Here is a 13,115-nt window from a genome sequence, read left to right as displayed (position 1 = left end):
ACCTTAAGCATCTGACTATGGTACCGGTGAAAGATCTTCACTATAGTTGTTCATCGAGCAAATAATATCGTGCAAACTTTGGTGTGAATGGTCGTGACTCTTTTGTGTCATCCATCGACTTCCCTTCTTTTAGGTACTCAGTGTACTGGTTCATCCAGTCCCATGTAAAGCCTTTACATTTTACCTCGTCATGGCTGATGTTGAAGGCAGAGTTGGTTAATTGAACCACATTCTCTTAGTTATTTTCTCCTGTGTCCAACGAAGTCACCAAGTTGGCTAAGGCGTCTACTTCTGCGTTTTGCATTTATTGTATATGGGTCACCGCTCGTTGCCTTAAATGATTTAGGACGATAATGTCTTGTCCATGTATCTTTTTCATTTCTTTTGCCTTTTGACTTTGCACGCTTCATTGATTTGGTTCACGACAGGAGAGTCACATCTTGCGAGGATTTCTACTCCTAGGTTTCCGGCTAAGTCCAAAACTTGCAATCAATGTGTCAGACTTCTTATCATTGTTAGTTACGTGCACAATTTTATAGCATGTACGAGGACTTCCTCCAAAGGCGTCTTTAAGATAATGCCTAACCCAAACCCACACAAGTTGGATGCTCTATCTATATAGAAGGTCAAGACATCGGATTTGGCGCCGGAGGCTTTTGGATATTCTTTTTCCAGCCTCTGGTGCTACGAACGGGAAGCACCCACGTATCACCAGTTGGACAGAATTCAATGAAGCTGTGATTACACGGACCAAGATAATCAAAGTCAAGCCACAGAAAAAACATCCCCAAATCCAAACTGCGCAAAGTTCAGACATATCTATAGTTCTTCCAGGTTGTCTATCATGCATGTTTCCATTGGGATTTGGTTGCTCTGTAATAGGATTTTGTTCAGCTAATGGTTCAGAATGGGTGTTGTCGTCACCATTAGCAGTAGCTTCTAATTTTTCTAGGTCTGCAATGGTCGGATTTGCTGGTGAAGCTGCAGTTGCGACCTATGTTTGGGTGGGTTGGGTAAGAGGTGGGTCTGGTGGCTTGCCATTAATTTCTATTGTTGACATATTGGAAAACTGAAGAGGAGAATCTTAGTAGCGGCTACTGAAACTCGCACCTTGGTGAGGGATCAATCCTTACCTAGTAATTCCCTCTCCCCGTTTCCCCTTCCCCTTCCCCCATTTTTTTTTTCTTTTAAAAAAAGGAAGAAAAAATAAAGAGGAATCGAGAGTAATTCTAGAGAGCGTTTGACCCACTTATGTTATACATCCATTACACCTAAAACTAACCAGGATTTGAATCTAAGCCAAGAGTAGCCATGAATGCTCTCAATACACAGATACATTCCAATTAAATCTCTTTTTTTTTCCTGCTGAAATTCCAAGTAAATGTCAGAATTATGATGCTGAAGACAAAACATTGAAAATGCACACTTCCAACACGTTTAATTTAACTTGTCGGTTGACAGTTCCACCTTATTAGATGCACAAACATGAACCATTAATTACATTATACTTGGACTCATGATATCGTTCAGCCCTTCCAATTATCCTTTCGCAGCCTGATTTCACGCAAGGCTTCAACAGGAGACTTGCACCCCACTTTCTCCTGTTTATCAAGCAAAAAATCCCTGTTAATAAAGGCTTTGTGGCACATGGAGAAAAGCAGCACCTGGAAATTTTTTCCCTGTTGAGACCCAGTCTCCTGTGGTTTGTCCCGCTACATTAACCACTAAATCATACTCTTTGTTGTCCTGACTCTAAGCTAATTTATCAGAAGTATTTCTTCCCTTCCACCATGCAATAAAAAGGTATTAAAGAACTAATGTTTACCTGAACCTCTGGAAGATCAACCCGCATGAATGGGTTACTCTCAAATTCTTCCTGAATGGTTGATGGAATAGTTGGATGGCCTACTCTTCTCTGATGCTCAGCCCATGCCAACTTTTGTGCAATTTTGGCATTGCCAGGTTCAACTGTTAATGCAAACTGCAAATTTTTTACCGTGTACTGCAAATCATTTAACAACATTAGAATTTTCTTACAGAGGATAGACTTGCTGCTAAAACCCAGAATGAGACATCATGTTAGAGAAATTGCTAACACCACATGAACGAGGACTTCAATATGAGAGGTGTACTGCATTCCACATGAACGAGTACTTAATATGAGAGGCGTACAGTAAAACAACAACATACCCAGTATATTCCTACCAAGTGAGGTCTGGGGAGGGTAAGTGTACGCAGTCCATACCACTGCCTCAGATGTGAGGTAGAGAAACTATTTCCGGTAGACCCCCGGCTCAAGATACAACAATCTAGAAAAGAAATAGTAAAAGGACAAGAAGCAATATGAATAACTACACCCAATAATAACATAAACAAGCCTCACCAAGTAATACAACAAATAATGACACACTTTGAAGTAATACTAATACTATAGCTACAAGCACGAATAACAAAACAAAGTCCTCCTACTATTAACCTAAGTTGCTCGGACTCTCCAAAAATGGTGCCACACCCGTGTTGGATCCTTCAAAAATACACTATTTTTGGAGGATCCGACATGCACCCGTCGACATTTTTGAAGAGTCTGAGCAACATAGCTACTAACAATGACACATCCTATCTACTATCCTTCTACCCTAATCCGCCTCCTCCACACCTTTCTATCTAGAGTCATGTCCTAGATGATCAAAAGCTGCTCCATGTCATGTATAATCACCTCTCTCTAATATTTCTTCAGTCCACCGCCACCTTGCCTGAAGCCATCCCTAGCCAACCTCTCAGTCTCTCACACCTTTACATTGGGGCATCCATGCCCCTCCTTATCACATGCCCAAACCATCTTAACCTCACTTCCCACGTCTTGGCTTCAACCGACGATACTCCCACCTTATCTCAAATAACCCCATTTCTAATCATATCCTTCCTTATACACCCACATATCCACCATAGCATTCTAATCTCCACCACCTAAATCTTTTGGATGTGAGATTTCTTGATTGGCCAACACTCCGCCACATACAACATAGTCGGTCTAACCACCACTTTGCAGAACTTGCCTTAGATTTTAGGAGGCACCTTCTTGTGACACAAGATTCCAGACACGAGCCTCTATTTCATCCACCCTACCCCAATCCGGTGAGTGACATCCTCGCCACTCTCTCTATTACCTTGAATCATAGACCCAAGATACTTGAAACTATCTCTCTTCTGGATGGCTTGAGTATCAAGCTTTACAACCACATCAGCCTAATGAGACATAGGCGTACAGTAATGCATTCAAAAATTATTTGTGCACAAGAAGTTTAGTTTCCATGATGGATAACATTTATGTATGTATGTTCAAATCACCTTCTTAGGAGTTACATTTAGTTGAAGTATGTGACGGAGAGACCACTATCACCAGTGGCAAATTTTGGTGTAAAGAACGGTCATATGAACCCCTGTGGACCTGTGGTCACCTGACTAAACTCTCTATATTATTTGTATACTTCTTAAAACATACTCCCTCCATTTCATAATAAATGAATTGTTGAATTTTGGCACACGGATTAAGGAAAAAGCATTAAAGACATAAATTTAACATAACTTTTCATTTTTACCCCAAAAAAAAGAAAAACTAACCTTGTAATACCTTTTCAAAAGTTAATTGGTTGTCAAATCATAAGGATAAATTTGGAAAAAAAAAATTAATGATTCACTTATTTTGAAATACCAATAAAAACCCCAACAATTCACTTATTCCGAAACGAAGGGAGTATTTCATATGGGTTATCAAAAATAACATATTTCATATTATCTGAAGGAACCCATGATAAAAAGAAATTAAGTGGTGCACTGGTTGAGAGTCCGTATTAACTCCTTCAAGTCGAGGGATCAAATTCCACTTACTGTCATTTGTTCATCTTCTAATTTTTTTTCTAAAGCAAGCTTCCTTATAAAGCTGCCCCTTTCGTTTTTTAAAAAACGGAAAAAGGTCAAAATTACTCTCGAACTACTTGATTTGGACCATATATACCCTCTGTTTCATTTTGGTAGCAAAACTATCCCTTCCGTTAGCACGAGGAGCCACAAATGCCCTCCTATTTAACAACCATTGTTTTCTAATGACATGGCACCCCATGAGGCAATCCAACTAGGATATACCACTCCACCTTGGCAATAAAAATCCACTAGGATGTCCAACTAGGATCCATCCTCTACACCCCCAATTCAGAGCACCAAATTTGGGGAATGTGAGAGATGGGTTTTCATTGCGAACTGAAATTCAGAAATGGGAGTGTAATGCTTTGATGGTATTGGAAGACGAAGTGTGGCAAATGTTGTAGAATGCCATTTTTCTGTGTTCTTGTACAAGTAACCACTCAAGTTTAAAATATTGTAGTACTTGATTTATTCAACTTCTTTTCACCTCCTTTTTTGTCTCATAGATAAATTTCCACATTATTAATATCAACATAATTCTTATAACTATGAAACCACCACTTAAAGAGACTAAATATGGAGAATCCCAATGTGAAAATATTGGATTTGAAGGTTTCAATGAACCAGCTAATAAGGTCCTTACCGATATTACAGCTAATTGCATTTGTGACCTAGGTAAGGCTGCAATGTTAATTTAGCTGGAAGGACCCACTGCAATTGAAGCATTAGAGGATATAGGTGACAAGAAGGGTATGCAATGGAAACCCCAACTTTGGAACTCTGGATTGGGGTTGTAGAGGATGGATCCTAGTTGGACATCCTAGAGGATTTTTATTGCCAAGGTGTAGTGGTATATCCTAGTTGGATTGCCACATGGGGTGCCATGTCAATAGAAAATAATGATTGTTAAATAAGAGGGCATTTGTGGTCCCTTGTGCTAACCGCAGGGACAATTTTGCTGCCAAAATGAAATACAGGGTATATGTGGTCCAAATCAAATAGCTCAAGGGTAATTTTGACCCTTTCCCGTTTTAAAAAATCTAAAGCAGAATATGCAGACAATAGCCAAAAGACACGTAAACTGATGATATTTTTTGTGATAATGTAATTAATTTATCGTTTGTTCACCAAGTCATTATCATATAAGTTTATATCTTATGTTAAAAAGCGATGGTGCACCCGTCATCTTGAAATCCTCGATTCGCCTCTAACTAAGAAAAAAAAGGCAGTCCGGTGCACTAAAGCTCCTGCTATGTGCAGGGTTCGAGAAAGGGCTGAACCTCAAGGGTTTATTGTAAGATTCGCCTCTGACATCACAATGAATTTGTACTGATGGGAGAGGCAGAATAATTAGAGAGGGGATGATGGAGAATAAGCCGGAGCGGCTAAGAGATAATATTTCTCCTTTTTCCTTTTTTTTTTGGGGTGGGGGAGGGAGGGAGGGGGGGAGAAGGGGAGGGGTTTAAGTCTTCCTGAAGTTCAACTGATCTCACTGGAAGAAATAGATTCAAAAATCTAAAGACAGAACAATTCTGATGTAGAGCAGACACCAGGAGCATCATACATATGCAACCTTATCAGTATTGGAATCAAAAGTACTGCACATTTGAAATGCAGCAGTGTCGTACAGTTGATGACATCTTTTCACAAGAAAAATCTTAGAATACTTGCCCAGGTCAAATACATGTGATATACTGTATGCACATTTAGAGAGAGCTTTTTGCATGTGAGCAAGTACATGCGAGGTGGAAAATATTTAAATTTTTATTTGTCGTTCTTTTCAACTAAAGTGTTCATAATACTGAATGCAAATAAACCTTCATACCTGGTACATGAACTCTAAAGAGGAGGAAAATTAAAGGAGAAATTCTTTTGATCAATAAAAACGAGAAATTGTTTCTGTGATATAAAGATAAACTAGAACTGGGGAGGCTAAAGTTACTCTAGTCCTTGACTAATGGACAAAGAAAAGGCAATTTAACCACATATTCTGCTCACTTTTTTTACTCTGTTATCAAGTGTATTAAACTTTCTCTAGTGGTCCTACTGAAAGTTGTACAAATGTGGCACATTAGAGAGTCAACTGTTGATGCACAAAATCTAGAAGCAGATCTGAGAAACTATATGATGAGACGGGATAATTCTTTTCTTTAAGAAAATTACAAGAGCATGAATACATTACCTCATGACCACAATATACCCGAGTTGGCTTTGGCAAAGAACCTAGTGTCACACACAGTGATTGATACATTTGTTCTGCAGTGCCTTCAAAAAACTTGCCGCAACCAGCAATAAACTACAAGCCAAAGAGATGGAAATGTTAAAAGAAAACTATTTTGACCATCCATCAGTATAATAATACATTTTTTTTAAAGAGAATAGCTCCTCCTGCTTGCATTGTCCATTTCGGAGAATCAATTTGGTTTTATGCCTGGTCGCTCGACGACAAAGGCAATCCACCTGGTGAGAAGATTGGTGGAGTAGTATAGGGAAAGAAAGAGGGATTTGCACATGGTGTTCGATCTGGAGAAGGCGTATGACAAAGTCCCTAGGGAGGTTCTTTAGAGATGCTTAGAGGTAAGAGGAGTTCCGGTGGCGTACATCAGAGCTATTAAGGACATGTACGATGGAGGAAAGACTCGGGTGAAGACGGTGGGAGGAGACTCAGGGCATTTTCCGGTCGAGACAGGTTTGCATCAGGGATCGACTCTTAGCCCGTTCCTTTTTGCGTTGGTGATAGACATGTTAATGTGGAGTATTCAAGGCGAGGCGCCGTGGTGTATGTTATTTGCGGATGATGTAGTGCTGATTGATGAGATGCAGGGGGGTGTGAATGAGAAACTGGAGGTTTGGAGGCAGACCCTTGAATTTAAGGGGTTCAGGTTGAGTAGGTCCAAAACGGAATATTTGAAATGCAAGTTTAGTGACTCGAGTCAGGAGGACGGTGTGGTGGTGAGGTTGGACTCTCAGGATGTTTGTAAGAAGGATAGTTTTAAGTATCTTGGGTCTATGATTCAAGGAAATGGCGAGATTGATGAGGATGTCTCTAAACGTATTGATGCAGGTTGGATGAAGTGGAGACTCGCCTCAGGAGTGTTGTGCGATAAGAAGGTGCCAGTCCATCCAGCCATCCTGTATGGAGCGGAGTGTTGGACAATCAAGAACTCCCATATTCAAAGATTGAAGGTGGCGGAATTGAGAATGTTGCGTTGGATGTGCGACCTTACTAGAGGGGATAGAGTTAGGAATGAGATTATCCAGCAGAAGGTGGGAGTGGCTTCGGTGGAGGACAAGATGCGAGAAGGAAGGTTGAGATGGTTTAGGCATGTGATGAGGAGGCCACAGTTCAGAGGTGTGAGAGACTAGCTTTGGATGGCTTCAGGAGGAGTAGAGGTAGGCCAAATAAATACTGGAGGGAGGTGATTAGGCATGACATGGAGTTGCTACAGCTTACTGAGGACATGACCCTAGACAGGAAGGTGTGGAGGTAGCGGATTAGGGTAGAAGGCTAGTGTGAGTATGTGGGTTGTGGCTAGGTGTTAGGAGAGATTGGGTGTGGTGGGTGTCTTAGGTCTGTGAGCGTATGTTACCACTACAGGGGTATCCGTTTTTCTTTTCATATTTAGTATTGTTCGTATTTCTCTTATTTCCTATTATTTCCTATTTCTCTGATATAAATTGTTATTGTTTCTTATCTCTTATTTTTGTTATGCTATCCATCTTGTTTCATGTTTCATTACGACCTTGGTATACTATTCTCTATCTTGAGCCGGGGGTCTATCGAAAACAGCCTCTCTACTTCCTCTGAGGTAGTGGTATGGACTGCGTACATTTTAACCCTTCCCAGACTCCACTTTGTGGGAATACACTAGGTCTGTTGTTGTTGCTTTGCATTCCACATTTAGCAAAACTTGCATGGTGTGGTTAGAGTGCCCATCATCTTCTCCCAAAATAAAACCTTATCAAATTCATAAACCTATGTTGCAAGATAGAACAGAGCAAGCTGGAAGAAGTAGACGGTAAGCCAGATGGGGTTCAACCCATCACTATCCTTCCAAATCTTGGATTTATAGAACCCACTTAAGGAGTTTGAATTCAATATTCTTGTGTTATCTACACTACAATACCTCGAAGTTGAGAGAGATTTACCAGAAAAAAGAGAGAAGAATCAGATGGATTTGGCGTTGTGATTGAAAGGTGGTGATGCCAAAAGATTTAGAACTGTGCATACAAAGAGGACACAGAAACAAGAAAATGAAATTGCAAATGAATTATAGTAGGGATATCGATAAGAGAACGGGAAGTGTTTTCCTCAGTGGCCCAAATAATTCTCCAGCATATGGAATTGAGGACCTCATCTTATCATTCAACGCGTACTCCTTTGATTTTGATTTATTTGGAAAACATGAAAAATACCTGAGTGCCTTTAAGCTCTGCATATGAAGGGTGTTCAAGAAGCCTCTTCTCTGGTTTATGCACCAGAAAAGTTTACCATTTTCATTCATTCATTTCATATTTAGTAAAATATAAAATTTCATTAACTTGGGTGCAGTAAGTTGGTGCTTCAGTGTGTACAACAAAAGCAGATAGAGATTCCCATTTAATCCTGCAGGAAGCTAATTAAGTATGAGATTGTCGGCATCCTCTATATATTCTTGACACCAAAATGGAGTAATCAAAGGCAGCTGAAATATTCTTTCTCATTGGCTCTGCCTATGAGCTCAAAGCATCTCAAGTTCCTTTCTCTCCGTAGCCCGTTTCATTTTTTCCTTAGAACAAAAGATGGCAGATTAGAAATTTCTTGTCAATTGACCACTATCCATGTCTTTCTGCAAAGATTTTCATCAGGAAGGCACACCCTTCCCGAATGACAAACTAATAAACCAATAGCAGCAACAGAATGACGATAGCGATTATATAGGTAAAAATGAAGAAAGGTGTGAATGACCAAAAATCTGGAAACAATGAACAAAGGGGTACGTGCTAGTTGCACAAAAATTATAATTCCACTAAACAAACTCTTAAAGTAGAAAGCTTCACCCGACACAAAGCAAGACACACCCTGTACAGGAACCAACTATTAATTAAGTTCTACACTCCTAGAAGATTTAGAGGTAGAAACTTCCACTCACCAATGTATCCCCAGTAAAAACAGCAGGATCCTCTCCCTCTTTGTCGGTTACATAGTAGCTTATATGACCTTTTGTGTGGCTGAGAGGAAAGGAAAAACAATTAAGTTTTGTGAGAAATAATCGTGTAGGAGAACGACATGAGAAACTATTCCCTATATGAGTCTCTATTATGTTCCAACATATCAGAGATTACAATGGAATGATGCAATTTATTTGGCAGTTTTTTGAATGTTAAATGCTATTGGATGGATTACTTTTTATTGGCATCGGAAGCACATCATGTTCCATAAGATCCATCGAGCCTACTGCTATCCAAGAGATTTTTCCAAAATGGGTATAGCCTTTTTTCCATTAGTATCAGGAGGCAAGGACTTCAACCATGAGTACTCAAATAGAAAAAACAGTTTTGAGTCCTTGGCAAAAATCAGTAGTAAGAACATCAAATTAAAAATTAGTAACCGAAAGAAGAAGCAAACGAACTTTAAATCACTTACGCTGGTGTGTGAAGAGATAATATGCTGATTTCAGCACCAAGGGATACCCTGTCACCATTTTCAACTTTATCTGTACAACCGCTCACATTATCAACTGATCCACCATAAATTTTTATTCCAGGAACAAGCTGCTTTATTTTATCATTCCCTCCAGCATGATCCCTGAAATGCATTGGTGTTCATCAGGACCAGATAAATGCAGAACCAACGGATATATCTTCATAGATGTTTACAGCATATGCAGACAAATAAAATTAAGATATCCTACAGTTGATTTGTTTGTCCTAAAACATGTGTTTCCATGGTGTGTGAATTATTTACCCCTCTTGGAATACATGTAAACTAAATAACATCCAGAAAACAAATGGAAAGAAGAAGGAGAAAACAATGTAAATGACAAACCATTAGAAAAGAATTAGTTGCAGCGAAGGGTGTGGCCTAGTGGTCAATGAAGTGGGTAAAACCAGGAGGTCTCAAGTTCAATTCCCAACGGAGAAAAAACACACTAGGTGATTTCGTCCCATCTATCCTAGCCTTGGTGGATAGATTTACCTAGTACCTGTTGCTAGTGGGAGGCAGCAGGTATCTCGCGGAATTAGTTGAGGTGCACGAAAGCTAGCTCGTACACCACGGTTATAAAAAATATAATTAGTTTAATTGGATAGTGCTAGTGCTAAAAGCAGCCTTACAAGCACATACCACCTCCCACAAACCAACTCACCCCCCACCCCCACGCCCACCCCAAACACATACACCAAAAAATACAAAAAAAGTAGCATAGATCAAACACCATTGGTTCATAGGATTATCCTCAAATGATTTGGTTCCCAAGTCCCAAATTGATCCCCCAAATGGCCTCTTTTCTCTCAAGACAAACTACCTTCTGATCCTCCAATACTCTTAAGAATATTCTCCTTTGCACTCCAGTCAACACCTTAAGAGGATCCCTGCCGCAAATTTGTAATTTCCAACTTTTCAGTCACATGTAATTGTGTCCATCTTATTTCTGACAGCAAATATTTTAGCTAGATATTGTTTTGATCAGTATCTCATTTCTTTATACCTGTTTTGCAAACTATATGTTATTAGCTATTATACTCTGTTTCCTAATTTACATGACACACTTTCCATTTTCCGTTTTTGGATGTCCCAAAATGTTTGATAGTGTTCAACTTTCACACAACTTTCAAGGATTCAAATTTTAACTTTGATGTGCTGTTATCTCTATCGAACAAAGTTCCAACCATTATATCAATATTTTCTTCTACCAACACTAATAAAGTAAGCAAGTCAATGAACATCTTAAAAGCTTTGGCGTGTCAACACCGTCATATAAAATATGAACAAGGAGAGTTTGGGCTTTAAGTTCACTGAATGACCAATTTTGTCCCTATATTGATCCGAATATATAAAAGTAACCTGCTCTTTCAGGAGAACGGATGTCATTTGAACAGCAAGCATGATCAAAAAGATACCACAAATTTTTTGCTCTAATTACAAGACAATATGTCATAAGCTTGCCTTTGCCAACAGTCGTCCGGCTAGTAAACTAGTAAGCCAGGTCCAAAAACTCACATCCCCTTCTTCGTAAACTTGTAAAATAGCAATTTTTGAAAATTCGAATTTATATTTCAGGATAATTAATCCTTCACCATACATCAGATTGAATTGATTATCACCTAGAATAATTTGACCATGTCAAGACCTCTTGGACATGAACGCTATTTATTTCAGCATTTGCACATATTGAACTTCAAAATTCATATGACAACTGAGATTTATAAAGACTAGCCTTAAGGTTACAATCTGAATTAAATTATTGGTTTCAAATCTACAAGTTTCAATATACATTTTCACGTCAATTTCAAGTCCAAACACAACTTATGACTTCCACAATCTTTTATTTTTTATAATAGAAGTGGGGTCCCATCTAGCTTGCATGCACCTCGACTAATTCCACGACCTACCTGCCACCTCCCACCAACCTGCTGGGGATAAACCCCGCCACAGAAATAATATCTGAGATAATAAAAGCAATAAATGCGGAACACAACAGTAATATAGTTCATCAACAAGAATAAAAGAGCAACTGATATCACTATAGCAAGGAATTTTACACTTGTAGTTTGACTAAAATACTACAAAGACCCCTACACAATCAAAAGAAATATCCCTCTTTTGATTTTCCCACCTCACTACAATATCACTCACACACTATTTTTCCTCACAGACTAAACCCTCTGTGATGCCTTACTCTTCTTTCTCCTCTCATTGTTTTGGTGTAATTGAAGAAGTGAATGAGGTCCTTCTTTTATAGGAGAAACTACTTGGCCACCAAGAATGCTATAGTAGCACTTTTGATTCCCTCCACAATTTTGCCAAACTTTGGCTCCAAGGAAATTAATCCCTGCCAAGTATTTTGTCAAACTTTGGCTCCAAGGAAATTAATCCAAGCCAAGTAAAACTTGCACGTGGGCTTTACCACATGGGGATGGACCCCACAATCTCCCCCTCCAGACCCATCTACCGGAAGGAGATAACACCGGACTTCTAGTTTGATTGCATGCCGACAAGTTCTTTGCATAGATCAAAATTGTCTCTTGATACCACCTTGATCCGCATATTCGAAGGATTTTCACATGTAGGGATCTTCTTGACCTGCATAGATCCATCCTTTATCTTTTCCCGAATCCAATGATATCTCACATCGATATGCTTTGTCCTTGCATGATACATGGTGTTTTTGCTCAAGTTTATTGCACTTTGATTGTCGCAATAGACTATATGTTTCTAAAAATCCCAGTTCTTGAAGAAATTGTTTCAGCCATACCATATCCTTGACAGCGTCAGTAGCTGCAACATCCTCTTCTTCAGTTGTAGAGAGTGCGACACACTTCTGCAACTTTGACTACCATGATATAACTACCCCTAAAAATGTAAACAAATATCCAATAGTGAATTTTCCGTTATCAAGGTTATCAAGGTTACACGCCATATCAGCATCTGTATAGCCCTTTAAGATTGGATCAGATCCTCCAAAACACAAATAGCCTCATGTGGTACCTCTTAGGTACCTGAGTATCCACCTGACTAATCCCCGATGTTTTTTTCCAGGAATTTCAAGGAACTTGCTAACAACACCAACTGCATGAACAATATCCACTTGACTGATCCCCAGTGTTCTTCTTTTCCAATATTTTCAAGGAACTTCCTAACAACACCAACTGCATGAACAATATCCACTTGACTGATCCCCAGTGTTCTTTTCTAGGATTTTCAACGAACTTGCTAACAACACCAACTGCATGAACAATATCTGGTATGGTACATACCATTGCATATATCAAACTCCCGACCACTGAAGAATATGGAATATTGGCCATATTCTCTTTTTCCTCCTTAGTTGTAGGACACATCTTCTTACTCAGCTTTAGATGAACAACTTTAGCATTCTTCACGTTGAAGCGTTCAAGTTCACATTCAATATACTTTTCCTGAGATAACCACAACTTTCTGCTTGTTCATTCTCGAACAATCTTCATCCCAAGAATTTGTTGTGCTGGGCCCA

At 39.3% G+C, this 13,115-nt stretch overlaps 1 protein-coding gene across 1 annotated transcript; it reads right to left on the bottom strand.

The window, feature by feature from the left end:
- Window positions 1–1,316: 1,316 nt before the first annotated feature.
- Window positions 1,317–9,738, bottom strand: LOC107873262 (hydroxyacylglutathione hydrolase cytoplasmic). The gene is made up of 5 exons (XM_016720032.2): window positions 9,548–9,738; window positions 9,054–9,132; window positions 6,104–6,217; window positions 1,826–2,002; window positions 1,317–1,601 (listed from the first exon to the last, which is right to left on the bottom strand). The coding sequence occupies exons 1-5, from the start codon at window positions 9,718–9,720 to the stop codon at window positions 1,527–1,529; spliced, it is 618 nt and encodes a 205-aa protein (XP_016575518.2). The 5' UTR covers window positions 9,721–9,738; the 3' UTR covers window positions 1,317–1,526.
- Window positions 9,739–13,115: the final 3,377 nt, after the last annotated feature.

Source organism: Capsicum annuum, chromosome 6 (assembly GCF_002878395.1).
Source record: "Capsicum annuum cultivar UCD-10X-F1 chromosome 6, UCD10Xv1.1, whole genome shotgun sequence".
NCBI classification, from domain to species: Eukaryota; Viridiplantae; Streptophyta; class Magnoliopsida; order Solanales; family Solanaceae; genus Capsicum; species Capsicum annuum.
Note: the sequence above shows the minus strand (reverse complement) of the source record. Positions and strands in the feature narration are given on the sequence as shown.

Coding starts and splice junctions, on each gene's coding strand:
- LOC107873262 (XM_016720032.2), bottom strand. CDS start 9,720: ATGCATTTCAGGGATCATGCTGGAGGGAATGATAAAATAAAGCAGCTT. Junction 9,133..9,547: donor TTATCTCTTCACACACCAGC/GTAAGTGATTTA, acceptor CTTTCCTCTCAG/CCACACAAAAGGTCATATAA. Junction 1,602..1,825: donor TTGATCTTCCAGAGGTTCAG/GTAAACATTAGT, acceptor CTTGATAAACAG/GAGAAAGTGGGGTGCAAGTC.